The sequence below is a fragment of the Vanellus vanellus genome, assembly GCF_965231255.1.
Source record: "Vanellus vanellus genome assembly, chromosome: 5".
NCBI classification, from domain to species: Eukaryota; Metazoa; Chordata; class Aves; order Charadriiformes; family Charadriidae; genus Vanellus; species Vanellus vanellus.
The window spans coordinates 49,578,611-49,606,416 of record NC_138910.1 but is presented as its reverse complement, the minus strand read 5'-3'; the positions used below and the strand labels follow the sequence as shown (position 1 = coordinate 49,606,416).

The 27,806-nt window shown below is 44.4% G+C and overlaps 1 protein-coding gene across 1 annotated transcript in view; it reads left to right on the top strand.

Moving 5' to 3' along the window:
* LAMC1 (laminin subunit gamma 1) overlaps positions 1 to 27,806 on the top strand; it is a gene marked incomplete at its 5' end in the record, with an annotated part of 72,617 nt that overhangs the window by 30,457 nt on the left and 14,354 nt on the right. Inside the window, 15 exons of the mRNA XM_082483620.1 lie at positions 13,217 to 13,521; positions 15,440 to 15,570; positions 16,728 to 16,894; positions 18,031 to 18,219; positions 20,343 to 20,460; positions 20,561 to 20,659; positions 20,764 to 20,900; positions 21,748 to 21,870; positions 21,961 to 22,150; positions 22,420 to 22,532; positions 24,173 to 24,394; positions 24,486 to 24,674; positions 26,066 to 26,311; positions 26,641 to 26,794; positions 27,249 to 27,391. Coding sequence (XP_082339746.1) covers positions 13,217 to 13,521; positions 15,440 to 15,570; positions 16,728 to 16,894; positions 18,031 to 18,219; positions 20,343 to 20,460; positions 20,561 to 20,659; positions 20,764 to 20,900; positions 21,748 to 21,870; positions 21,961 to 22,150; positions 22,420 to 22,532; positions 24,173 to 24,394; positions 24,486 to 24,674; positions 26,066 to 26,311; positions 26,641 to 26,794; positions 27,249 to 27,391 — 2,526 coding nt within the window. The remainder of the gene's footprint in view (positions 1 to 13,216; positions 13,522 to 15,439; positions 15,571 to 16,727; positions 16,895 to 18,030; positions 18,220 to 20,342; positions 20,461 to 20,560; positions 20,660 to 20,763; positions 20,901 to 21,747; positions 21,871 to 21,960; positions 22,151 to 22,419; positions 22,533 to 24,172; positions 24,395 to 24,485; positions 24,675 to 26,065; positions 26,312 to 26,640; positions 26,795 to 27,248; positions 27,392 to 27,806) is intronic.

Genomic DNA, 27,806 nt, shown 5'->3' with positions numbered 1-27,806 from the left:
ATGCAAATAGTCTACAGCAAAATATAGGGTCATCAGACCTTGGTGAAAGGATACCTGAGTGTGCGCAAGTTGTCCATGTGTTCGAAGTACTTCAAGTGTTCTTTTTTGGGAGTAGAAATCGATAATGAAATCACTTGCTAAAACCACTCTCCAAGTCTTTGGAGGAGTGACACATACAAGAAGGTTGTCACTGTCCACTTGCTCATCCAGAGGGAGACTGTTATATCTGATATTGGTCTGTTGTTAAAGCTTTTTTCTGACAGTGTCATGAGAGGCTCATGGAGTTTTTTGCAATGACTCAGGAAGGCCTGGCTGTTCATTTCCTCTTTGCAAACAAAAGTCAATTATATTTCTCTTGCTGGAATGCATTGCCCCGTGGAAGTAAAACGCATCTAAGAATTTGGTCTGTGCCCCGTCATGTCCCACATAGTTTCTGAACCCTTTGCTCTTCTGCTTGGATGGGTAGAAGGAAGAAGCTCTCCACAATAATGACAGTTCTTGTTAGTGTTATGGAAAAGGTCAACCAAAGAGAACCAGGATTCAAACACATATCTTTGTCTCTCACAGTTTTTGGCTTCCACGGTCAGATGTGACTCTGAAGATATCCCTGTTGTGGAATTGAGAAGATGCAAGACTTCCCTTCTGAAACTCAACGACGAGGCTCATATATAGGAAGCCATATGTTATTAATTCCTCTGCTCAGACTGCTCCTTCTGTCCCACCCCTCCTATTTTAGCAATATCAGGAATTGCATGTAATTGTAGGTGAAGTGACTTCAAATTTCTCACTTTACCAGAGCAGATCTTGACAGCTGTTACTTGTCGTTCTGCTTCTCTTGTGTTTGTGTGCTGCTTTATGGTAAAAAAACACCTTGCATTTAAGACCAGTGATTAAGTCCTTGGTAAGCTTTTAATCTCTAGCAACTCTTACTTTCAAACTAAAACTATAGACGAAGGCTTTCCGCTTTTAATTTAGCATGAAGTTCTATGAGGAAAAGTTCGAGTGGGTTTGAATGTAGAAGGCAGTGTTGTGGTTTTATATGTTGGACTAGATCTCTAGAGGTCCCTTCCAACTCTGAAACTCTGATTCCGTTTGTGTTGAGTGAAGAGCCTTCCCCCACTGCTCCAATACATTTGCAGCATTTCCTTAATATGGACAGATCCTGGCTTTGACTTATTTTCTCCTTTCAGAGGCTCATGTGACTGCTGAATCTCCTTTGGTAAAATGGTTTGTCTCTAACTTTTATGTCTTTGAAGCAGAGACCTGTCATGAAGACCTTGTGCCAGAAGATAGCTGCTGTCTACTATGGCTGATGTGTGCTGCTATTGAGGGTTTAGAATTGTTTCTTACTTATGACTGGACTTGTTAATTGCTTGAAAGATAAGGACTAATGCGTTCATTTGATATCAGAAGTTTGCTGGGAAATGGTAATTTAAAAATAATTATCTGACTGGGCCATCAAGAAAGCATTTGATATCTTTTGGGTTTTTCTCCCATTTCTTTTGCACTGGGTTATACAAATCTTTCCTGATATGATAAATGTATGGATTGCTTTAGCTGGATCCTTGTTCAGGAAGGAGTGATGACAGTTTTTAAGAGGGCTGAGGAGAGAAGCATATTCTCCTGGATGAGTTCAGGAGAGCAGAGTTCAATGGCTTTATAGTGTTTTGATGAAGGTGGGCTGCATACCCACCTTCTGCAATATCCACCATACCAATCTTAGCTATTTGGGTTTCTCAAATGATTCTGTTCTCAAATGATTCTATTTTCCATCTGAAGCAGCTTTGGTTTTCCTTGAGCTGTCCACACTTTGTTCAAATTTTGGTCTTTTACAGGCACCTTGACATTTTAGTAACTCGTAACATAGTAACTAAACATAAGGATTTTTGAAAGCAAAGGCTTGAGAGTGCTGTATTGTTTGAGACTTCACAAAGGCAGCAGCTTTACAGATGGGTTTAAGTGGCTGTTACTTCTCTGTTCCCCCCAAAAAATACTGTCAAAAGAGTCAGTATACATACTAAAGACCCTGAAAATAGAGGGAGGGAGAGGTAGCTTGACTCCTACTTCATGGTCAACAAATTACTTGGAAGTTTTAATGTGTGTTAGTTTATGGTACTAATTGAGGTATGAGAGTTATCTTCTAACTTCAGAAAAGGCTTTTTCACCAACTACGTATTCAACATTTTTAAAGGAATGTGTCTGCCTTAGCAGTACTAATTGGAAAATGGATTTTTAATCATCTCTCCTGAGAAAAATACCTTCCGGTAGAGTTCATTTAGGCTTCACAGCAGTGTAGCGTGCCTGAAGAAAATCTCATTTGGCATTCAGTGCAAATGGTTAAACTAATTTTCTGTGCAATCACCCTCTTTTAGGCAGTGCTGTTAGTTAAGGTAATCTTGAGCTATTCTGATGCTGCCAAAGAACCTGTGTGCGACTGGGAAGGATGTGGTGTGATCTGAGAAGTCATAGCATGTGCCTCTCAACGTGGAGCTTGGGGACAGGAGGTTTGTCTTCTGATGTGCAAGATGTTTCTTAGACGCTTGCTAAAAGGCTGCTTGCAGGGGTCCTATTCCACAGTGACCTCACTGGAAATGTCCTCTGCAACAGACTGATGATCCTACTTTTTGTGGAGTGCGTGGGTTTTATGTTGCCTTGTCTGGGCTTTGCTCTGTAAGTGTTTCTGCAGCTGTTCCTAATCCACGCTTTTTTTTAACTTAAATGCAGGTCTGAGTTCTTGAGCACCATGAACTCTGACCATCTGGGAATAAAATGTATTTCTTTGCGTAATTTTTTTTTTCTTTTCCGTCAGACTCAGTCTGTTCTTCACAGCACAACTGCTTTGTGTCTCTACTGCTGACAAGGTGAATTAATTGCACACCCAGAATTATTAGGGTTCAGCTGCATTCCTGCTACTGGGAACTAGGCGCTAACATGTAGCCTTATACCATACTGTATGGCTTGTGTTTCAAGACTGGTAGATAAGATCAACAAATTAGAAGTCCCTGTGGAAGGTCTTTTAAGCATGTTAGCATTTAATTTTTTTGTTTCCACTGGGGCTGTTGTAGGAAAACATGCTTTGTAGGAAGCTCATTTGATGTTACACTATCTCAGCAGTGTCCCAGTTGGCGTTTGGTCCCACTTCAGCAACTATGTTGGTACCTTCTTTTAAATCTTTCCTTTACTAAGGAGCAGCAAAGTAATGCTATCTCAGTGTGGAAATCTACCTCTTATACAAAATGGTGAGGAAAGACTGTGCATGTTTTTTGTTTTTTTTTTTTCTTTTCCCGCGTTTTCTCCATGCCTGGGTGGAAGGAGTTTTGATCTACAGATAACTCTCCAATCTAGGTTTGGTATGGATACATTGAGATGTTTTAGAGCCTGATATAAAGCAGATTTGGCTCTGTTCTAGTCTGTGAATTAAACCAAGGGCTTCACGTTTTGCAGCTGGAACTATTGAGAAGCCTGGAGTTAGCATTATCTTTGAAGGGTCAGCAGAGAGCATCCAGTTTCATTTTCTTTGTTCGTGGTGTTCCAAAATAATCTTACAGAGTCACTTCTGTGTGAGACCGGTCACACTAAGCCATGCTACCTTCTCAAGTACGTGTGGTTTTCTGCTAAGCTCTCTTTCCTTAGAAATAGTCACTGCATTTAGTATTTCCTTGTCCTTCATGTGTGTCCTGACAGAACATGTGGATGAACATGAACTTGCGCGATTGTGTGTTTAATACACCTTTGCAACTTCCATGAGTGTTTGCAGTTTGTACAGTTTATTCTCCAGAGGCATAGTTGAAGGCACATGCTGGCTGTTACTTGTGAGTTGAGAACTGGAGTGCAATTCCCTCTCTGCTTCAGGAGAAATTTGGAAGAGCTTTGCTTCTGACTTTCCAAAACATATTTGAAACATAACTCAGTGGCAAGCTTTGTTTTGGAAATGGCCTCACTCCAGCGATGGTTTTGTCGAGTCTGTTTATCCCAATTCCTTCCCTGGCTTAATAGGCTGAGAAAGTAAAACTGTTGTGTGGGTGGGTGGTTGAAAATGGTCCGTATGGATATTGCTGTAATTTGTGTTTCATAAATAACGGTAGCTTGTGCATAAGCCTGTAATTGACTGAAAATGCATTAAAAGATAGCATGAAGGCATGTAAACTGCTGTTTAAAATCCATAGCAGGGGTCTGTTGGGAGGAGGGGGATATTTCTCAGTGGGACGTGGGGAGGCAGGAGATGTGTAAACTCTGTGCAACATTAAGCAGTGCAATTCAAATGTGCTAAAAGTTATTTTTCTTAAATGTTTATTGAAGAATGCTAAACTCCTTAAATACTCAAGAAAAGAAAGCTGTCTTGTCTACATCGGGGCCAGGTGATGGATGCTAATAGCAACAGTATTATTTCCAAATAGCTGTGGTGTTAATTATGGCCTGTGTCTGAAAAAAAATCTATGGCTGGTGAGTGGGAGGTGGAAGGGCAGGGGCGGGAGGGAGATTAAACCATCAAAATTCCAGAGAATTCAGTGTTTTGTGTAAGGAACATTTCTGGCCTCCCCATGGCTGTACAGCCAACAGTGTGGGAGCTAAACTGGAAGGTTGTCTTGCTCCCAGAGCTGCTGAACTTGCTGCTGCTCAGAACGCTCATATATAGTTCTGTCACTTAATTTGTTCTTAATTAGGCTCAACAATGCGAGCTGTGTGGTTTTGATATCTAGTTCAGATAGGAGCGAAGCCAGGTGTTAGAGCTGTTGCAGGCTATGAGCACATATGAGGAGAAGGGGGGCAAGTGGGAAAAGCACTGCCTTTCAACAGGCAGGGGAAAAGGCTTCAAAATATTATTTAATAAAAACTAGCGGCTGATTAACATGAGCAATGGAGCCGTTAACTGGGTTGAGAGGTAGCACTCCAGTGGGAACTGGTGTACCTCCCTTCAAGGAGTGTTGGGGCTGGAGCAAGGGGTGTCTGGCGTCTCACCCACACATGCAGACATCCAAAATAACTTTCATGCTGCCTTTGGCCAGGATGTTTTTGACTCTGGTCATTTGGGTTTGCTGAACTTAAACTGAAGCATTGGATATGCTTTGACTTTAGGTGTGCTGGTTGCAAGCGTGCAAGCGAAGGGCATTGAGCTGCTGGAGGGTGAGGCTCCTGGGAGGGCACGCAGAAGGAAAACAGACCTCAGGAAAGTCTGTTAACATTCCTGCACTAACTATGCCATTTGCAAAGTGCTTTGTATATGAATTTTTTTCTTTTTTTTGGTCACAAGTTAGTAAAATCTAGTTGTCCTTTAAATAAATGGCTTTGTACTTCTCACCAGATTTTCTGATATTTAAATTTGTTTGCAAGATACTGCACTACAATCCAATAAATTTATTTTCTTATTACTAGAAGTGATGTGTTTGCCCGTTGGCCCAACACCGTATTTAAAGAAGCTGCAACTTCATTTTTGTTTGAGTATTTAAACTTTGGCTTTGGAGTTTGAAAGTAATTTTTAGTCTTCCCCCCCCCCCCCCCCCAGTCATTCTTCCATCCCCACATCATCACTTCTGAAAAGATACAGTTGGACAGTTGAAGCTGAACATCAGGAATATTCCTTCCTACACCTCCTACTGTCAAATTAAAATATCTGAGGGGAAATTAAAATGTAGTGTGATTTGCGCTTTGTTCTGTCACTTTAAGTTGAATGCTATGAGAATGACTTGAAGGAGGTTAAGACTTGTTGCTTTGTTGTGATTCCTTTGGAGATGTGGTCTTGCACAAGAAACAGTCATAAGACATGTCTTGCCATGTTGCCAAGGATGAGAAATACCACATTGTACAATTCAGTTGAAAGCTTTTTGGTGAATCTCCTGGCCTGCTGTTGCCACCAGCTCTGATCTTCTGGGGGCTGTGGTGGTTGCTTGCTTTGGTTTTTACTGGATGATAGCTGTATCTCCAGTGTGAGGGAAACTCTTGGGAAAATGTAATGTTGCTGGGGAACCAAGGTCTCACAGTGATTTGGAATGAGTGGAAATTGCCACTTTTAAAGGGCTGTCATTACTGAAGTCACTGTTGGTGATGTCATTATGGACTATCTCTGTGATGAAATGATGATTTCTGGGTAATTGCTGTGCACACTTCTGAGAATAAAGGGCAAAAGACAGCTTTTTTGTCTTTTCTGGATAAGTAAACTCTTTAGACCAGTATTTTTTTTTCTTCTGTTCTTGGGTAAAATCCCCATTTTGAGAGAGCAAACCCACACTTTTTTTGTGCCTCTCCAGTTGGGGGAGTGACTTGGTTTCACCCATACTCATTGTGTACAGGCCATGGAGCAGTTTCTGGATGCTTGATACAAACAGATGAACATTCCAAGCATCCCAAGCCACCGTAACCCAGATCCTGCTCATCTTGGTGCCAACACTGGTAGCAGGAGGTAGCTTTGCAGTCTGGATATAAGAATGAAACGGAGCCCTCCCCAAAATGGCCCATGGCATCCTTGATCATCTGCGATCTGACTGTGCTTGCCAAGTGTAAAGTGCCTTTTTAAAATGAGCTTTTATCGTTTGTGCTGAAAAAGGACTTTGAGGCTTCCTGTGCAGATAGGACTTTTGTGTTGTACATGGGATCTTTCCAGTCCCTAGTGAATAAACACAGCTGGCTGTTTTGGGAAACGGATTTAACATCTTTGCATCAAAGCTGTACAAATAAGGCAGAAAGCTGTACTGAATTATTAGACAATGTTTTCTGACTTTTACACTGATTTAGGAGCAATCAAATGAAAAAATGCCCTTCTTAAGAGGCTGCCTTCAGCCCATGCAGGGGGAAATAAGTATCTCTTCCTCCCCCCTTTGGAAACATGACTAGAACAAGCAGCCTCGATGACTTATCAATGTTGGATTATCATGCAATAATTTACTGGGCAGCCTTTCGCTGTCCGGAGCCGCCCACACTCACAAGTCAATGGTGCCTTTGTTCGGGAGGGCTGGAAGAATGCATGATCTAATGGGGTGGTGGGAGTTTGCCTTCGTTCCAGCACGCTCAAGGCTGTGCTCATTCCCCCAGTGTCCCAAACCTGTTTCCTTTCTCCATCCCTGTCTTGCTGCTGTCCCCCAGAAAAAGCAATCTGTGTTTGTATCTGTCGCGCTTTCTTAAAACCCTTGTGTCTGTCTGTGGTGGAACTCTGCATGGCAAAATCTTTGGTATGGTGGAGCGTGGTTTGTGATGAGACCGTGTTAAAATCCTTCAGACACTTCTTGTTCATGACATACACGCCTAAATCTCCAGGCTCTTTAGGTGAGGACAAGAAAATAAACCTAAGGATTATTATTACTACTTTGTGTTCCCATAAGGGCCACCACTCAGCATTTGAGAGCTGTCATCCATGCTCCTGTGTGGAGTTATTTTCCCAGTGAAGATTATTAGAAAATGGAAATCCTGGATATTCCATTTGCTTTTGTAATACCAGTGCTCTCCTCCTCCTCCTCCACAAATTTTCCCAGAAAAGCTAGGGTGTAGTTATAAAGAACATTTGCTCTAGAACAACAATAATTTCTTCCTTTCTGTCGTAAGTTTGGCTTTTTCATGCGCATGTGGTGCAAGCAACATAACTTACTGCTTATGTGTCTTGCAGGTGTTGGACTGTTGTTTAATAAAACTTTTTTATTCCAAAAAAGCGAGTTGCTCAGGATATTTTTCACGCTCCTCCCCTCCTTATACGCACTGTCCTGCCCTTGTTGCCTGTCTGCATGCTGGAAAATCCAGTTGCGTTCCATGGAATGGGAGAACTTGCTGTTCTTAAATATTCCCCTCTCATCTGCAGCCCCTGTGCTCCAGGAGGGAAGCCGTGATCAACATTTGACAAGATCTTGCGAACTTGCTGGCCTCTGTCTACTGACATCAGTGTTTCTCTTCCTTGCAATTTGCTGCTTGTGGGAGGTTCCAGTATCTGTGCTACCCTTTGCACATGGTGGTAGTGTGGAAGTGGAAGATGCTGCCTCCTGCTATGGCTGGCATTTGTCAGAGAGGAGCAGATGAGCATTTGTGTCTTGAAGCAGTGGAGTAAGTCTGTCTGCTTATAGCTGGTCCAGCATTGCGCTGGGCAGTGGGGAGAGTTGATGGTTCAAGAACGGTGGAGTTTAGGTAGGAGTAAGGACAAGATGGGTGAATGGTATGGGCCACATTCTAGTCCAGTGAACTGGGAAAGCTGGCCTTTCTTCCTGGGCATGATGGAGAAACAGGTCAGATGAGAGCAAAATGAAATGCCAGTGGTAGTTGTTTGCTCTGTGTCCTGTCACTGCAGAATGGAAATGAAATCCAATCAAAAAGTAATAAGTATGCTGGTATTTGTTTTCAATTCTTTCAACCTTTACTTAGAAATAGGTTGTCAGCAGGTACCTGTGTGGAAAAAAAAAAGCTGCCTTGAACAGGAGCCAACCAAAAGAGAAACAGAAAAAGTTTTAACTGTTTCATTACTGCTCAGTGAATTTTGCTGAAAACAAAGCTGCAAAAGCTTGGTTCTTTGCCCAGTGCAATCTTCTCAGGTGGATTTTTTTTCCTGGGCAGCAAAACTCAGCAGCCATATTTTAAAGCTCAGTGCTGGGAGGATGCACTCAGGGATTGCAGAGTGCAGAAGAGGTAGTGTGGTTTCTTCCCGCATGCAGGGGATGTGAGAAAATCAATAATGAAGGAGGCAAGTGTCATCTGGGTTTATCTCATCCAGGCATCTGCTCACAATTCGGCGCTTGTAGTTGGCGTGCCAGCTGGCGGGTCGTTTTCCTGATGTAAATTATCCATCCATTCTGAGGGGTCCGAATACAAGGAGGCCTTTTGTGTGTAGGGACAAATTCCTAACTTGGGGGGGAAAGGGAGGAGTTTCTAAAGATCTAAATAGCATTTGATTACATTTTTCCAGTCTATCTTTATGGTTTTTAGCATGGTGTGTTTCCTGGTGGACCTTTAGGATACAGAATTGGGTGATAACCCTGCTGAGGAAGGGCTTTAATTGCTGATGGCATCTGGCAGCAGTGGTCAGCACAACAACGTGAGCAGGTTGTTGAGGGAAGAGCATCCCCTGCATCAAACAACGCTGAACATTTCCAGTGCCACTGCTGCCGCCTCTGCAGGCACCCAGACTTGCCTGCTTGGTTTAAACTGTAATTGCAATATTGTCTTGCAGGCTTATATGTGTGCTTACTTTCTTTAGAGAATGATATTAAATGGTTTTCTACATCACCTTGAATTATCAAAAGGAGTTGGTTATTTTCTCACCTTGCTGGTGAACAGCTTCATGCCTCAGAAATGTGGAGCTCATGATTTTGAGCTCTGGATGCTTTAAAGAGATGTCAGGTTGCACTCCTGAAGTGCTGAGCACATGGTCACGAATTACTGCATGTTGTCTTCCTACTAACAAACTCTTATAACAAACATCTGGAGTTTTTCCTGCAAAATAGATCTGCCACTTCTCAGTACACAGAGGGAAATATTATCCAATACTTGATAGTATCAGACACTTCTGAGCCAAATGGAGATCAAAATAATTACCAGCTTCTAGGAACAGGAGAACAATGACTTTTTGTCTTCCATATTAAACACTTAAAACTGTCTTTCACCTAGTTATTGCTATCGCCATTTCTCAGCGTAATAGCAGTATATATTTATTTAGCCCTGAAAGACTTTAAAGCAACCTAGGCAGCTTATCTTTGCTAGAAAAAGGCTCTGCAACCTTGAAGAGCTGTGCTAGCTGCCAGGCAGCTAAGCACAGCTTTTGCGTTCATTATGAACAGGGGGGAAATGCATTTCAACACTCTGTCAGCTGGTCTTGGGTGAACTATTGTTCCAGTAGTATTTACCCACGGCAAGCTGATACGGTGCTAGCGCACAGCCGCTCTGTGTGCATTAACTGCATTCCTGTTTAATGCCATTAACAGAACTTCTCAAGTAGTTACACTGCCAGCTGATATAAATGCCTTTTTCATCTGGGTTGCTCGGTCGGGGGGGGGGTTGACTGTTTTTCCTTTGGCCCACGGTGTAAAACTGAAGATGAAAAAGGGAGGCTCCTTTCCATTTAGCACATGGGATTTCTATGGAAAATGTTTTTGCACTGCCCAGAGTGCAGTGTGCATGTGTTGTGCCATTAGCTGAGCTGGAATTTCTGCAAGGAGCTGTAGGAGACCTTGTCAGGAAGCGGGGACCATAATCCAGTTATAGTGGAGAGGGAAAAAAAAAAAAAAAGAGTTCTTTTTCAGGACGTGCAGGCTGTGACCTGGCCCTTCTGCTAGAGCAGAAAGTCATGTGTTTGTGGAGTGAGAGCACACACCCGGCCCCCTCTTCATTCCCAGGATTCTTTCAAAGCATTTCCTCCCCAAAATCATCTTGATAAAGCCTGAATGCATGAGTTTTGCTTCATGCTAGAGGTAGGCAGTACTAGTAGAAGAAAACTAACCACCCCAAGTCAAAGTAGGAGGGCATTCTTGACAATTCAGTTGACACAATTTAATTGAATGATCTTCATGCTGTTGTCTCTGACTCCCCCCTCCCCCCCCCTTGAATCGTGGAATGGCTCCTCTTGCCTGATGTCTTCACTATTTTCGCTGGTGAGATTTCTTTGGGCAATTTTCATCACCAGGGCAGTGACTTTCAGCCTCATGTTTTGTTTCATTCAGTGTGGGAGCTCAAAGAAAACTTTCTCATGAAGCTTATAGTGACAGTTTTATTAGAGATAAAACCATGATAGTAGGTCTGGTTTTAGTTGCTGCCCATCCAAGGTGTTGGTGAAGTTCTCAGGCTGGCAAGTTGCAGGTCAACACATATACTAGGGTATTCCTGCAGAAGAACGAAGAGGCGTTTTCTTCTGGGGCTCCTGGCCTTTATCTGGAAAAGATGGGGAATGTATCTTGGGTTTGTTTACTGTGGGCCTGAAAAAGATATTTGTGCACGTCTGGTCTATTGGTTTGCATCTGATGCGCTCACCTTGAGTTTCTGTGTGCTTGTCACCTCTGAAGCATACTTTGCCTTCAGTGAAGAGCTCTCTTCTTGAGAAGAGACCATGTAGCAGGAGAAATGAGAAACCTGGGAGGGACTGATTTGTATTCCTGATGTCTGCTTCTTGCCTTGCATTGAGATTCATATGAAAAATTCTTACAAATAAACGGTAACAGGATTAATCACTTCTTGTATTTGGCAGCAAGGGGAGGGTAAGCCTAAGCTGTGTTACAATGTCAAGTGCTGATCCTTTGGAGTTTCTAGCCCTTGTGGAAGCAGTTTGGTATTAATAATGTGATTGCTTGTCGCTTGTCTTCTATATGTAAGAAGATCTTGTTAACTAACTTGACCCCAAACCAAAAGTGAGCTAGTATTGAGTAAGAGCAGCAGATTGTGAATGTCTGGCTTCCAGTCTTGTGTTCAGGTCATGTGTAACCTCACACATGATGTAATGGTAAAGGGTATTTTGTGGGAAGTCTTGGGGGGTTTGTATCTGTACAGTGCCCCAGCTGTCTTGCATGTCACGTACAGATAGTACTTTTTTGGTAGGTTGGGGTATCAGCAGATTTCTTTGGCTTTAAAGACAAGATTGGTCGTCTTTTATCCTTGGGACATGCAGATGTAAGTTTTTCAGGTGCTGTATGTCTTGATTTTTACTTTTTTTTTTTTTTCCTGATATGTTGATTTCTGGACCCTTTGTCATGCTTCTCCTGCTACTTCAGTGTTTCCAGCAGCCAGAAAGGACAAAGGTTCCCCCCTGGCATTGGCTGGGCTCTGGGTGTGACGTGTCTAATGCAGGGTGGTCCTAATCAAACTGGTGGGTGGCCTGCGAGCAAGAACCATGGTTTGTGACTTGAACCTGATTCATTGCAATCAGGTTTTGTGTGTGTGCTTTGAGAGGCATGCTGTTCTTGTTGCCTGGTGCTCTCTGGTCTGCTTTAACTTATGAAGTGAGCCACTCTTCAGCAGGTGCAAGGCCTTGCGTTAAAATTTAACACGGGGGAGTTAATTCATTTTACAAGTTGAGGTTAAATCCATGTGACTTCTGCAGGCAGAGAAAACCTGTTTCTCAATCAGTTGAAACTCTTCTACTAGAGTGGTGTGTTTTTTTTTTTTTTTTTTTTTTTTTTTTTTTTTTGTCAACGAGGGGACCAGTGATGGCTGCAACCTCTGCTTAAAGTAGTGTTTATCTTGGAGGTGGTGGGAGTGTAAAAGAGCGTGGCAGAGACTGAATGCATGAGATTTTGTTCCAGACAAACCTCACGTTGTTTTAGCAAGTTCCCTACGTGCACCAGGGTGTCCTGATCATACACAGACTGCTCACTGAGGTGGAGGAAGAACAGCTGGTGCGCAGCTGTACGTGTCCTCCTGGGAATGTGCCTCTTGGCCAGTGGGGATGGTGGAGGAAGGTGGCTGAAGTATGCTACAGTCCTTTTCCCCTAATGAGTTTTCTCAGGGGGGTGAATCCCTGGGTGGTTGGTTTACGTGCACGGGGGTAGATGCTCAAGTCACTGGAGAAAAATGCATGAGAGCAAATGATCTGATTGCCACATACCTGTTAAGAGATGAATAGAGGGCAGGGAGGTGGGTTTACATTTATCCTCCTAGGAGAGGGAGAACATGGCTAGCTTGTAAATCATTGCACTTTGAGCTGGAAGGTGTCTTGGTGACTTTAATCATATGGCCTGGGATACTTAAGCCTTGTTTTGTCTTTCCCAGGGAATGAGTAGGAGAGGGTGTATTCAGTAGTTCAAGAGTTTGGGATATTGTCTGTTTAGGGAGGAGGCAGAAGTACGAAACAGGCTCTACAGTGTGACTCTTTCCTCTCTGCTTAATGATATTTCTTCCATACATATATTTGGAAGAAATATTACCAAGTGGCATGGCTAATTTGGACCTGGCCTTAGAGGCACGCAAATTGTTTGTGGCTTTGTAATACATTATCTGAGGTAAGGGCACTGTTGGTGATGTCTGCAGAAGAGAATTGCAGCTTGTGAGATGTGTGTTTGGTTGCACAGAAGTCTGTAGGTCTGTTTATTTATCTACTCAGTTTACGCCTTGAATTCTGCTTTTAGTTCCTTCACCTTGTTGCTAGGAGATACAGTACAGAGGACTGGAGGAGATATTTCTGGTGTTACTGGACACTGTTCATCCTACTGGATGGTACTAGAAGAGATGTTTCTTCTAATGGGAGAACTGCAGTACAGCTCTTGCCATTCTTTCTGGTTTAAGTTGTTTGAATCTTCTCATGTCTGTCTTCTCTCATCTGCAGGAAAGGCCTTTGATATCACGTACGTGCGTCTGAAGTTTCACACCAGTCGGCCGGAGAGCTTTGCAATCTACAAACGCACGAGAGAAGATGGCCCATGGGTGCCCTACCAGTATTACAGTGGCTCCTGTGAGAGCACATATCACAAAGTAAATCGAGGCTTTATTCGGACTGGGGAGGATGAGCAGCAGGCGCTCTGCACGGATGAGTTCAGTGACATCTCCCCTCTCACTGGGGGCAATGTGGCATTCTCAACACTGGAGGGGCGTCCCAGTGCCTATAACTTTGACAACAGCCCTGTGCTACAGGTATGTGAGCAGGACTAAGTCAATCGGGTGGTCTAAGTTGAGTCTTTCTGTTTAGTTGTTGTGGATGGTGACTTTGTACTGACTGCGGGCTGCACAACAGCCCTTGTTCATACTGAAAGGCCCTTGCATAGGTAAGTTGGGACAGACAATCCAAAGAAACACTTTTGAAGGAAGAGTTCAACTCTCGACTCTATTGTTAGGAAGTTTATGGCGCAAAAAGCAAAATCCATGGCATGAGGGATGATTGGTTATTAGGCATCATGGAAATCTTTAGAGGATGGATGCAAATCTCTGCTTGCTTACAAAGCAGTGGTGGATATTTTGCTGTTGTTTCAGTTATAAGGGCAGAGGAAGGTAAAGCCTAAGTCAAATGAACATTTAAGGCACCTGTATTTATATTTTGAGGAGAAAAATTTAAGAAATGTGAGATTCTTTTAAACAAATGAAGGGTTATTGGAAACCCTAACCTGTTCTTTTACATGTGTGTTGGGTGAGAGAGCTTGATTTTATCCACAGTATTTGGTTGCTTTTACAAGTGGCTTGGGGACTGGGTTTGGTTGGGTTTGTTTTTTGTTACCAATCACAACACCAGTTAAGCAGTGGTTAGGGATGTACTGGGAGCACCAGTTTATCCAGTTTACTTGTCACTTTCTGTATGCTGCTTGATAACTTCTCCAGCTTATATTGCAACAAGGAGCTATGGGATTTGCTCTGTCAGGGCTCATCTCCTTCCTTTCGGAGCTATAATAGCCACTTCTTCCTGTTCCTCTTAGAGTAGCAAGAGCAGACTGAGAAATAATCCCCAGCCAGCGGGCAGGAAAGCAGAATCTGGTGGGGCTTCCTTCTGCAAATGAAAATAAAGACTATTGGGAAAGGGAGTAAACTCCTGAAATGGAAGAGAACCAGTTTTGCCACCTTGTTGCTGTAGCTAGCCCTTGCAGAGAACAGGGTCTAATCGTTAAGGTAAACAGAAAGATTTCAAGTGGGTGATATGGTGTATAATTTTCTGATAAACTTCTCTATGTAAGGAATAGAGACCTGACTGCCTGTTTCCTAAAATAGGTACAAACCTCTGGTGTTGCTTTTCGCAACTGCAGTAAATGTGTATTTTGTGCTCAGCATTTCCATGTGTTTATGCCAGTGTTTGTAATTCAGCAAATCTTCTTATTGTACTGGCTAAGCAGCAACGCTGCTGCAGTGCAGTTGTACATACAAGGATGTTTTTCCTGTTTTTATGGTGTTGAAAGGAAAAGGGTATTGCGAAAGCTGTGATAAAAACAAGGAGGTACTAACGACAGTCACTGGCTGAAGGTGATGTGAAATTTGGGGACAGGCTACGCTTGCTGGCTGTTGCTGGAGAAGGGTAGGGTAGTGTGTTGAAGATGCTGTGTAAATATTATGAAAAGCTCTTGTGTTGTAAGTCAGATCTGCCTGTCTGTTTTTCTTCCTCTGCCTCCCCCTAGCCTCATTCATTTGTCTGTCTGTGTCTTTTCATCTGGTGGGATATGTCTGCAGACAAGTGTACCCTAAAGCTTTTCATGGTGCTGTATAGCTTTGCAGGAAAACTGCAGTCAGATAGATAAGCACAATTAGCAAGCTCGCATAACTGCACTGCACTTTTTGCTGGAGAGGTTACCCACTGCTTCCCAGCTGAGAGCAGTCAAGATGCGAAGAGGCATGGGAAAGGATAGCCAGCGAGGAGCAGGGTCCAGAAAACACATTCGAATCAAGAGGATGTGCTGTAAGGCCTCTTGGGCAGGGATGTGTGAGCTTCAGAGGTGTAGAGGAGAAAAGGATGAGGAAGGAACTTGGTGATTGATGAATGACTCTGTAAATACAACTGCTAATGACGCAGCACTTGTATGCTGTCAAGGGGGATGTTTGATGTTTAATCTGATGAGATTTTTGTCTGCTCTAGGAATGGGTGACAGCTACAGATATTAGAGTGACCCTCAATCGTCTGAACACATTTGGAGATGAAGTTTTCAATGATCCAAAAGTTCTCAAGTCTTATTATTATGCGATTTCTGATTTTGCTGTGGGTGGTAGGTAAGTAGACAATAAACCTCTGTACTTATTTAAAGCTTTTGGTCAGGATTACTGGAGTGCTTTAAAGATTTTGATTATACTCACATGGTACCATTAGGCTCCGGTCATTATTGACTGTCCTAAACCAAAAATGCAGTAGAATGAATTTTATGAAGCTTGCAAATACTGTGTATAATCTCTTGTGGCTATAATTTCAGGGCAGACAGAGACGGAATTTTTTTTTTTTTTCCTTGATTAGGTCAAATGGTAAGTGATTTGGGAGGGTGGAGCGTGAAAAGAGTGACAAAAATGTAAAACTAGGGGAAAAAAAACCCACATTATTTTTCCTATGCTGACTTTGTGTGTTTTTTAACGTGTTATTAATTGTTCTCTGACTATATCTGTAGCCTAGAATAACAGTAAATAGAAAATCTCAGTATCTCTGCTTCGCATATATTTTGGCAGCTATTTCCTATGAAGAGCTGAAGCATTGTACAATACCATGGTTGTCCATTCTTTTTGCCAAAGTGTATTACAGAATGCTTAAATCTTAAATTGTTGGCGATAAAATGTTTTTGTAAACAGAGCTGAGACCAGTGTAGTGTTTTGGACTCTTCGCAGAAAGCAGTCCTGAGACTGGTGTTTGACAGCATCACGATTTGTATTTGCTGTACCACCAGTCTGTTGTGGTCCCTGAGCTTCTGTATTAGTCACCTCTGTGGTATGTAATTTCTTAGTGACATAGCAGTAGCACGCATTCAGCCTGACCTTGAATGCTTCCAGTGATGGGGCATCCATAGTTTCTCTGGGCAACCTGTGCCAGTGACTCACCACTCTTATTTTGAAACGTTCCTTCCTTATGTCCAATCTAAACCTACCCTCTTTCAGTTTAAAATCATTCCCCCTTGTCCTGTCACTACAGGCCTTGGTAAAAATTCTCTCTCCGTCTTTCTTGTAAACCCACTTTAGATATTGAAAGTCCTCAGTAAGGTCTCCCTGGAGCCTCCTCTTCTCCAGGCTGAACAACAGCAGTTGTGTTTTCAATTTTGTTGTGACCATCTGTCTTTGAATTTGTCTTATCTCAGATTTTCAGATCTGGGCTTTGTTTTCGGGATTGCTCTGTGAGTCACCTGGATCCCTGGAGTTTGAATAGTTGTTCCTTGTCTCTCGTTAACCAGATGCAAATGTAACGGGCATGCAAGTGAGTGTGTGAAGAATGAGCTTGGGAAGCTGGTCTGCAACTGCAAACACAACACCTTTGGGGTCGACTGTGAAAAGTGTCTTCCTTTCTTCAATGACCGTCCGTGGAGGAGAGCAACAGCAGAGAGTGCCAACGAATGCTTGCGTATGTGTGGCCACACTTGATGGGAAAACCTCTTGTGGGTTGGGTCCCCTCCCTCTGGCATCGAGAAACTGGTCCTGTGTGGTTTTAAGTTGTCTCAGTTGCAGTTAGCCAGTGTTAAGCACAGTTATGGTGTTTTTCAGCAGGCATTTCATGGGACTCCTGGTCATTCCACTCCTATCCTGTGGGAGCTTCCTGGTAGATCACTAGAAAGGGGCATCTCCTTTCTGGAGAACGATGGGAGTGACCTTTAGGAAAGAGGTGTGCTGCAAAAATGTACAGGCTTGAACTTTATGGGACCCATAGAAAAAAATCTGTATTAAGTATGCTGGAGTATAATTGCTCTTTGAAAAGCTCCTCATTTAGCATCAGCTGACTTCCTCTTTTATTTGGGTTATTGGTTTTTACAGTTACTTGTTGACTATTTCATCCAATTTCGAGGCTGTTGCAACAGTTCTGGGCCACAAATATGGATCTGTGTGACTGAACACCAGTCTATTTTTCTTGGTTTTGTATCGCAGACCACAGCTCCTGGTGGTTTACTTTATGGGGAAGCATTTTAGACAGAAAAGCTTTCTTCCTGTCTGACCTGTGTGTTGATCGGTCCCAGCTGTTTGGTCAAGACCTGTGGCTTGAGAGGCTGGTGAAACTCAGGTCTGCTGCTCCCTAGACACAGGGGATTTGTAATCTGTCTGTACCCGGGGAGAAACTCTCCTTACAGCAGGGAGTCAGCTGGTGCTGTTATCTTCTCATGCTTGTTTGTATGGCCAAGATTGGAGTTGCTGTGTGGGAGGGTGGCATTTCAGCTGCAAATGGCAGCCCCAGTGTGGAAGGGAGTGGGGTAGAAAAGGCTGGTTTTCTTCTGGATATAGATGAGAATGGTCCTGAGGAGCCTGTTTCTTCATTACAGCCTTGCTTCCCCCTCCCCACGTTCAACCACTACAAAAACATCTGTCCTCCTTTTTCTTCTCATTGATGCACAAATGCCTTAGTGGGTCTGTGGGTGGGTCTTGGCATGGTTAAAGGCTCCTACTCCAGCTCCCCTACAACTTAATGTGGATCTTTGCTTAGGAGGTTTTGTGACCGTCAGGTCAGATGGCTGCACATGCTGTTCACTGGTGGTACCCTTCTCTTTGCAGCTTGTGACTGCAATGGGAGGTCGCAGGAGTGCTACTTCGACCCTGAGCTGTACCGCTCGACAGGCCACGGGGGCCACTGCATGGGCTGCTCGGATAACACCGATGGTGCTCACTGTGAAAGGTGCAGGGACAGCTTCTATCGCCTGGAGAGCGAGGAGGGATGCCTGCCCTGCAGCTGCAACCCTGTTGGTAAGTAGTGGCAGCAAACGTTTCTGCTTGCAAACTTCCATGCACAAAAGCTAGATCTTTCAGTTATGCAGCTAATTACAAACTACAGGGTAAAGAGAGGTGGGTTGGTTTCGTTTTTCTTTTCTTTGTATTTTTTCCCCATATAGGAAATGTTTATTGGGCTGTATTTCAGTTTAAATTATTCTTGGATCCAATTTGGGGTTGGGGTGGCAGGAGCAGATGTTTCACCTCTGCAGCATTTACTCCTTCAAATGTGACCTGAAATAGATTTTATTTTAGTTTTTTATTATCTTTTTTTTTCCCAATGCGTATGTGTTACCCTGGACACTCCCAGCACTAAAGAACTCATTTAAATTCTTAATAAACAAGATGATGTGAGCGGATATTTCTGGAAGTTGTTCATACTGAAGAATTATAGTGAACTTTAGCTGCATCAGTTTCTCCTACTGAGTATCCAAGCACTATAAATACAAACCAGTGAAACCTTTAACACAAAAGGGGGTGAGGGTGAGAAAAAACAAAGTAAACTTTAAAAATGTAGTTATACTCAAAAAAAAAAAAACCACACACACAAAAAACCCCAAAACCACAAAACACACACTTCCCCCACCCCACCCCAAAAAAAGGAAAAAAATCTGGCAGGAGAAAAAATCTTTTGTTGTCAAGGGAGCCACTTGACCTGTATGGAGTGATCCCATAACTACACCAGCTCACAGCAAATAAGAGGGAAGGAGACAAAAGGGTAACAGATAGTAAGATATGATGTGAGGTTCCAAAATAGAGTAGCTGGAATAAGTAATTGCTTGCAGCATGCCCTAAAAGCAGCCTGCGAGAGGTCTGCCAGGGTACATCTCCTATCTAATTTGGTCAGAGAGTTGTGCAGTTGTGAAATTTTTGACCAAGAAAGGCCTCTTTCTTCCTCCATCTGTTCTTCCAGGTCCTCGTGCCGGACCTTATTTTGAGAGGGGTGAGGGTTGGTGTCAGCTGGGTCCTTGTGTCAGACCTTATTTTAAGAGGGTTGAGGGTTGATGTCAGCTTAGACGGTCAAGAAGAAGCAGGGAGGTGACTTCTCAGGTCTTTAAGGACAAATTTCAAAGGGCTCTATGACTTGACCATCAACTTTTATCTTGTGGCACACTGGGCATATCTGAAGCCCCTGGAGGGGTTTAGATTGCTATTTTTTATCCCAAGTACTGTTTTTTTCCTAAATAATCATAAGTGGGACTGCGAAGGGGATTTAAACTTTGGCTGTATATGGTAAAGGTTTTGTGAGTTCTTCTGTCCTGTCCAGCCTAATCACTTATAACTCTTCATTTTGCTATAATCTTCTGGTGTGGATTGAAGTGGAAAGAAGCAACTATTTCTGTATATTAAAATACTTTTCTCCTGGAAGTTAACTCTTACTGCACTGACAACTCTTAGGCTGTAAGCTACACTGGTGCTTGGGAGAAAGCATTTTGTCTGCTGTGGCATAAAGAAACCTGCTGCTACTTTTTATGCAAGTCTGCTTGAACAGAGCAGTACTGAGGAAGATGTCCTTCCATAAACGAGAGCATTGCTGAAGAGTTTGTTAGGGTTAATAGTGGCACATGCAGCTTTGCTCCGAGGAGGCGGTTTAGTCTTTAAATCCACCTTGGGAATCAAGTGAGGAAATTGGAGCATGAAAAGGAGAGGTCAGGATATCCCCTGGCAAAGGGGACATGGTTATTAGGGAGAACACAAGGGATTCAGGGAATAAAATCTTGGAAACGGTGCATTGCAGGATAAAACAGGCATGGAATTAGAGGCATGCAAAAGTAACATTGAGGACAAAATGGGAATAAGGACAAGAATCCAATTTGAAGTTAAAATTATATTTGTATATAAAAACGCTGGTTGGTAGGAATACTTAAAGCTGAATATAGTTTGGAAGGGTAGATAATGATTCATCTCTCTAGAGCTGCTAGGGGAAAAATCCCGGTGAACTAGAGGCAGTCTTTAGGTAAGCTGTTACTCATCTGCTTGAAGCTATGCTTTGCGCTTTCTTTTCCCATATCTCTTGCCTGTTTTGCAAAGTCGAAAAAATTGCAGGCTAATAGAGCTGGGTCGGTCTGCTGAGGTGCCTGTTCCTGCTCTTCCCGCAGGCTCCCTTAGCACACAGTGTGACAGCTACGGCCAGTGCAGCTGCAAACCCGGTGTGATGGGTGAGAAGTGTGACCGGTGCCAGCCAGGTTTCCACTCCCTCTCTGAAGCTGGGTGCAGGTAAGGGGGACTGCTGCTCTCTAGAAGAAAAACTAGGTGCCTTTTTAAAGCTTTCTCTGTGTGGCTCTTAATGAGTTATCCTCTCCCCTGGCTCTTTTAGGCCATGTTCTTGCAATCTGGCTGGCAGCACAGGGGAATGCAACGTTGAGACAGGACGATGTACATGCAAGGACAATGTTGAAGGCTTCCACTGTGAGAGGTGAGTTTCTCTTCCCGTGGCTTTGTTTCAAGAATGAGAAACATCTGAGTGGTGGCCTGAGGTAAGCAGCTGGGAAATTAATTCTCTTTCCTTCACATCTTCAGATGCAAACCTGGATTTTTCCATCTGGATTCCTCCAATACAAGGGGCTGTACCCCCTGCTTCTGTTTTGGACACTCTTCAGTCTGCACCAGTGCCGTCGGCTACAGTGTCTACAGCATCACCTCCAGCTTTGAGTTTGGTAAAATTGATCCTTCCTTTGTATCTCAGGTTGGGCTGTAGCCTCAAGTCAGCAGTGATTAAAAAACCCCTGCTCCTTCTTCCCTATGCAAGATCTCAAACCTTGGGCAGGCAGGTCCAGGATCCCTTCTTTAGAAGTGTTGAGTTACTGCTGAAGTTACTGGGAGTTTCTCAGTTTTTAGCTAGGGAGGAATGAATTCACAGCTCTGGCCTTGGGCACCTAGTGCTAACTTACACTATGCAGGTGCAAGCAGGAATTGTAAATGTAAACTTTTTGTAGCTTGAGAGAGGTGCTGGCAAAGGGGGCATTTTCTTAATTTTAGAACCAAATGGGGAGTTTCTGACTGAAAAGATTATAATCACTTCAGATTTGGGGTTTACATGGCTCCGAATAAAACACGGTTGTGTTTCTGATGTGTCTGTAAGCTCTGGAGAAATGTTTTTTTGTACAGTCAGTTTCCTGCGTATGCATGTTTTCATGTTGCATAGTCTGAAAAGAACATCTTTTTAATAAAAATTCCACTGGAGAACAGTTTGTACAGAGGCTGAAACTCACATCAAATTGTAAAGGACTGCAGATTTTCCCATCCCTGCTTAAGCTATTTAGAAAAGAAGATTTTGAACAAGTAGTTGTCATAGGGTTCAAGTCAGCACTCAAGTTAGGGGCTTAAACTGGAAAGATGATATTGCTGTCTGTGTTCTTCTGCACAGCTACTTTCTAAAGTCTGTTAGTGCCAGTGTACAGGCTATAGATTAGTTACATATGCACAGTGTGCAGTATGACATGAGAACTGTGTGCAAAGCTATGTCTTCAAAGGGTGTTAATTCTTGCATGTTTGATTTTTCAGGAGAGGACGAGTGGCGTGCTGAGCAGCGTGATGGCTCAGAAGTATTACTCCAGTGGAGTGCAGAGACCCAGGATATCTCTGTTATCTCAGACAGCTACTTCCCCATGTATTTTGTTGCACCACGTAGGTCATTTGAGAAGCAAGGCTTTCTGTGCTGCTTTTGCCCTTTCTGTTCTGTCCCCTAACTGTAAGGATGTTGTTCTCTCCTTTCAGGCAAGTTCTTGGGCAACCAGGTTTTGAGTTACGGGCAAAACCTGACCTTCTCCTTCCGTGTGGACAGACGGGACACACGCCTCTCCGCAGAGGACCTCGTGCTGGAAGGGTCTGGGATGAGAGTGTCAGTGCCACTCATTGCTCAGGGCAACCCCTACCCCAACGAGAACGCACTGACCTACACCTTCAGGTGAGAGGACTGTCCAGGCATGGTGGGAGCAGCTGGGACCTAGCCTACAGTGCCCCTGGCCTCTACTCTCTTGAGAAAACAAACAGCATTAATTTTAGCTCAGAAGAACAGTCTTATCAGGTTAATTTGAAGCTCACTGTCTAGCAGCGTTGCATAAGTATATGCGAAGTATGTTGCAATAACATACCGCTGTTGGAAAGGGTGCATTAAAACAGCACAGCTGTTAGCATCTGAAAGCTTTGCTGATGATGTATGGCTTTTCTCCATAGGCTTCACGAGGCTACAGATTACCCATGGAGGCCTGCTCTTACAGCATTTGACTTCCAGAAGCTTCTCCACAACTTGACTTCCATCAAGATCCGCGGGACGTACAGTGAGAGAAGTAAGTCGCTGGGAAGACCCGTTCATCGAGTGCTTGGGTTGCTTTATTGTAGGGCCTGGTCATAAATAGCTGTGGCAGGTTATTTGGGAAAGCCTGTGCTGATTGCTTTTTAACCTGATCTTCCTGTGTAACAGCTTCTCCTGGACCTCCTGGAGAGGAGCTGGGGGGAAAAAGGTGCTGCCTTTGAGAGTCTGAGCACCCATCACCTGCTGATTCTTTGCTTCTAAACATGGGGGGGTTGCTGTGTTACACAGCCAATGTCTTCCAGATTGGGAGAAATACATAGCACAGAGTCCTGAAGGACATGGTAGGAGAGATGCAAGGGAGTTTACCAGTTCTGGCTTCAGTTTCTGCTACACTGGGAATGGTTACATCCTCCCTGTTTCCTGGTCTTGCCTTGGCATGACAAATGGGAAGGACGAGGACTCAGAAGCACTGCCTGTGCTGAACTTGAGTGAAAGTTCCCTGTAATGAGGGTTTATAAAAATTGGGCACGAGTTAGGAGCAAAAATATTGGGTGTATATTGGGTATTGTCATGTGAAGAAGAATTTTTGCAGCAAGATGCAAAGGATGAATTTGCATTTGGGGAAGCTGGGAAAGCTGTGAGTGTTTTCAGTAGAGGCGGCTCGTGAAGAGGAATGTGGGGTTGAGAAATGGAGGGGAGGAAAGGTATGGAGCAAGCCATCCCCTGAGTGTTGTAGCCGCTGCTAATATGGTAGAATCATAGAATGGTTTAGGTTGGAAGGGACCTTAAAGATCATCTAGTTCCAGCCCCCCTGCTGTAGGCAGGGACACCTCCCACTAGACCAAGTTGCTGAAAGCCCCACCCAGCCTGGCCTTGAATACCTCCAGGGATGGGGCATCTACAACTTCTCTGGGAAACCTGTTCCAGTACCTCACCACCTTCATAGTGGAAAAACTTCTTCCTGATACCTAATCTAAATCTACCCTCTTCTAGTTTGAAGCCATTACCCTTAGTCTTATCAATATGCGCCCTTGTAAAAAGTCCCTCTCCAGCTTTCTTGTAGGCCCCCTTCAGATAATATGCAGGAACTGAGGCTCTGCTCAGTGCTCTGGAGCTGCTGTGGTGGTACAAACGCACTACTATAAGTTAAAAACCAGCTGTGTTGTGTCTGGACTCAGTTCTGCTCCAGGGAAGGTCTGGATGGAGAGGAGGGAGCTTTCAAATGCCAGACAAAGGAATGGCCTGAGAGAGACAGCTGAGGAGTTTGCCCTGAGGGACGGTTTGCTGATGCTGTGTTAGAGACACTATATTAAAGAGATGGTCTGTCCTCTCTAGAAAGACAGGAATTGATTTTGGTATTTGATTTGGAAATGGAAACCACATGCATGCAAAATATAACTTATTTTAACTGTCTGTACTTGCTCACATGCTGTTCTCAGCATCCTCCTATGTATTGTTATTCTCAACTTTCCTGCCCTGCACGTGCCCTTTGTGAGCTATATTGCATGTTTTCTTGTCTGTCTAAACCTTCCTGGAGGGTTTTGCTTCTTGATTCACCTTACCAGCTGCGAGCATCCACTTGTCTGTCTCTCGTACCATTCAGATGTGTGTTTAGTGAAGCGGTGATGAGAGCCTGTATGGTTACAAAGCGTTTCCCCTCTTGGTGCTTTCTAGGTGCCGGCCACCTGGATGATGTTACCATCACAAGCGCTCGCCCTGGACCTGGCGTGCCTGTGGCCTGGGTGGAGAGTTGCTCCTGTCCTGTGGGATATGAGGGGCAGTTCTGTGAGCGCTGCTCCTCTGGATACCGGCGAGAGACACCAAGCCTTGGGCCCTACAGCCCCTGTGTGCCTTGCGCTTGTAATGGGCACAGTGAGACATGCGAGCCCGAGACAGGTAAGAGAGGCTGATAATACAGGGAGCAGCAAGAGAGTGGTTCTTTCTGCATTGGATGATGAAGGAAAAAACATGTCCCTCTCTATTCCAGGCGTGTGTAATTGCAGGGATAACACAGCGGGGTCTCACTGTGAGAAGTGCAGCGATGGGTATTACGGAGATGCGACAGCAGGCACAGCCTCAGACTGCCAGCCCTGCCCATGCCCAGGCAGCTCGAGCTGTGCCATCGTGCCCCGCACCAAGGAGGTTGTGTGTACCAGCTGCCAGGCTGGAACTACAGGTGTGTTCCTACATGAAAAGTCTTCTTTGTACAGCCCATGTGCCTGTGGAAATGTGTCTCCTGCCAGTTCTGGGGCTCTGACCTGCACTGAGCAGTGCTGAAAGCTGCGGTGTCTTCTGGTTCAAATGCTTCTCCTTTCCTTAGCCCTTTTTTCTGTCCTGTATGAGGCTCAGGGTTACCCATATTCTTTGTGCCTGTCTCTTGAGAACAAAAGAGAAACAAAGGCTTAATCTGTACAAAGTCTGAATGTTTCTATGCTACATAGGTGAGCCGTGCTAGCTTCTAATAGAGTTCTGTTAATTGTACAGTGTTGGGCAGAAAATAGGGTAGATTTAAAAGATCCAGGAAGGCAGGTCAGACTGAAATAAAATTAGAAGATGCAGTTTGCCAGCCAGAGAGGCACTGCGGGATACTTGCAGGGGAGGGGCAGTGCCCTCCTTAGGAGAAGCAGGAAGACTGCAGTGACTCACAAACTGCCCAAAAAATGCAAGGCCAAATTTATGCTCAGCAGTTTTAAAGAGAAATATGTAAACAGGTACATATCTTTTCTTCTTGGTGGTAAACCGTGAAGTCCAAGCATGTACCTGAGTCCTTAGGCAGAGCCTTTTGTTCTGCCTGCAAACAGCAAGGAAGCCTTAGGATGGTTGGCACCCTCCGTGCTTCTGATTTTGTGCTTGGCATGGCAGAGTCCAAAGTACAGAATATCTGTAAAGGCTTGAAATGTTTAGAAAAGCTCCTGACCAAGCATCGAGGCAGCTCGGCATGGTTCCCATGGGTGCCATTCCTTCGTGAACCAAAGTGGAGTCCAGGGCTCCAGCTTCCCTGCAGCTCAGATTTCAGTACACGCTCATCTTTACTTGTAGCTATGTGGTCACACAGGAATTCCTCCTGTCTCCCTCTGCCTTCTTGGGATGTGAGGGGAAAGGTGATGGACAAGAGGGTTTGCATGGGCAAGAACTGCTGAAGAAATGGAGCTTATAGCTGGCTGGGGAGGTCAGATCTGCAGTAAGTGTAGGGAGCTGCTGAGTTGGATGCTTCAGTGGCTGCCCCTGGAGGTTTGGCAGATCTCATTGGCAGTAGTACTTCCTGGAGCAGTGATACCCCACAGAGCTCTACCTGCTTGGACTCTTAAATTAACAACAGATTACAACAAATACGTTTGGCTTAAGGGATAAGAGGTAAAAGAGGAGCTGAAATAATTCATAATACAAAGTTCCAGTGGAAAAGCGGCTTAAATTTAGAGATGGGCAAGGACTCGTGTGGCTTCTTGCCTCAACAGAAGGATGAAAGGGGAGGAGGCTGGAGAGTTTACTTTTCAGAAGGGGCTGCAAAGGGTGAGGTGGCAGCCAAGGGATTTCTGCTGCAACACATATGTTTCTGTCATGTCCCAGGTAAGAGGTGCGAGCTGTGTGACGATGCCTATTTTGGAGACCCACTGGGTGAAAATGGTGCTGTGAGGCCTTGCCGCCTCTGCCAGTGCAATGACAACATCGATCCCAATGCCGTGGGGAACTGCGACCGCCAGACGGGCGAGTGCCTCAAGTGCATCTACAACACTGCTGGTTTCTACTGCGATCGGTGCAAAGATGGCTTCTTCGGGAACCCCCTGGCCCCCGATCCTGCCGACAAGTGCAGAGGTGAGAACTGGTTCCTCTTGCATTTAAAAATGGTTTTGTCCCCAAGAGCTTCTGTTTCCTGATGTGTTGTTAGGACACAACATCAGGCTGTTGTTCGTGCCAGTCAGCAGCGATGCGTGGCTTTATCCTGGTTTGGTGGTTTCAGCTTGCTAAAATGCTTGTGTTTGTGGGTGCTTACTGCCATCAAAGCAAAAGCATTGTGCGATGCAGGGGCTGGGCTGCTGTGTGTTTTGGATCCAGGCCCGTTTAGGGGACTGGCTAGCAGAGTACCAACACCACATGGGACTTCTAACTTTCTGCGTATTTTCCCATCCCTTTCGTTTTTGCAGCTTGTCACTGCAATCCCTATGGCACTGTGAATCAGCAGACAAGTTGCAATCAAGTGACCGGGCAGTGTGAGTGCCTGTCTCATGTCACTGGAAGGGACTGCAGTGCCTGTGAGCCTGGGTTCTTCAACCTCCAGAGTGGACGTGGCTGTGAAAGGTGACGTTCACCTTGGCTCGGGGCAAAGAGCCTAGTTTTGGGTGTTTTGTGCTTACCTTGTGCAGGAATGTTCTGCTTGTTGCAAGTAACTGGTGTGTCTCAATGCTGCTGTGGGTGGGGAAGAGCGGCAGTCAAGGAGCAGCTACAAAGGCTGTACAAAAAGCCTGACTTATAAATAGCTTCATAAATAGCTTTAAATCAGGGTTTTAAATAGAAAAGTGCCACATGACTGCGTGTTCTTTGGTGGCAGGGGCTTGTGGGTTCCTTTTTTTAGTGCAGGCACCAAGTGACCTTGCACGGGTTAAAGGCTCAGTGCCTTGCCTCTTGCATCTGCACAGCAAGAAAAGCGAAACATTGGAAACATTGAGCTGTGCTTGCTAGGGCTCCTTCAGAGAGGCACTTCACCCGTGCCTCCACTCTCTGTCACTGCCTGACATGTGTCTGCCTCCCCCAGGTGTAACTGCCACGCGCTGGGCTCCACCAACGGCCAGTGTGACATCCAAAACGGGCAGTGCGAGTGCCAGCCTGGCGTCGCTGGCCAACGTTGTGATAGATGTGAGGTCAACCACTTTGGCTTTGGCTCTGAAGGTTGTAAACGTAAGTCTGAGAGGCTGGAGCGAGGCAGATGGGAAAGATGTTGCACAGCCAGCCTTGCCTTTGCTTTCCTCCTGTCTCTGGGAAGGTACTTTCTCACTTTGCTTTTCATCACAGCAGAAGTTGGCACTTTTATGTCTCCATCTAGTATGGTGAAATTTGATCTCTGTACAATAGCTTATGCCCTTTTTCTTTTATTATTTTTTTAATTGGGGGTAGTAAGAACTCCAGCTTGTTAGCTACCCACTTATCTCTGGTGTAAATACATTCTCTGAGTCTTGTCCTGCAACAGTCCTGTTTCCTAATGTCAAATCTCTGCACGGCCACTCTGCAGATGGCCTGAATATGCAGATTCTGTCTTGAGGAGCAACAGATCTTGTAAACATGATTGAAAACCAGGATGATCCAAACTTTCCTC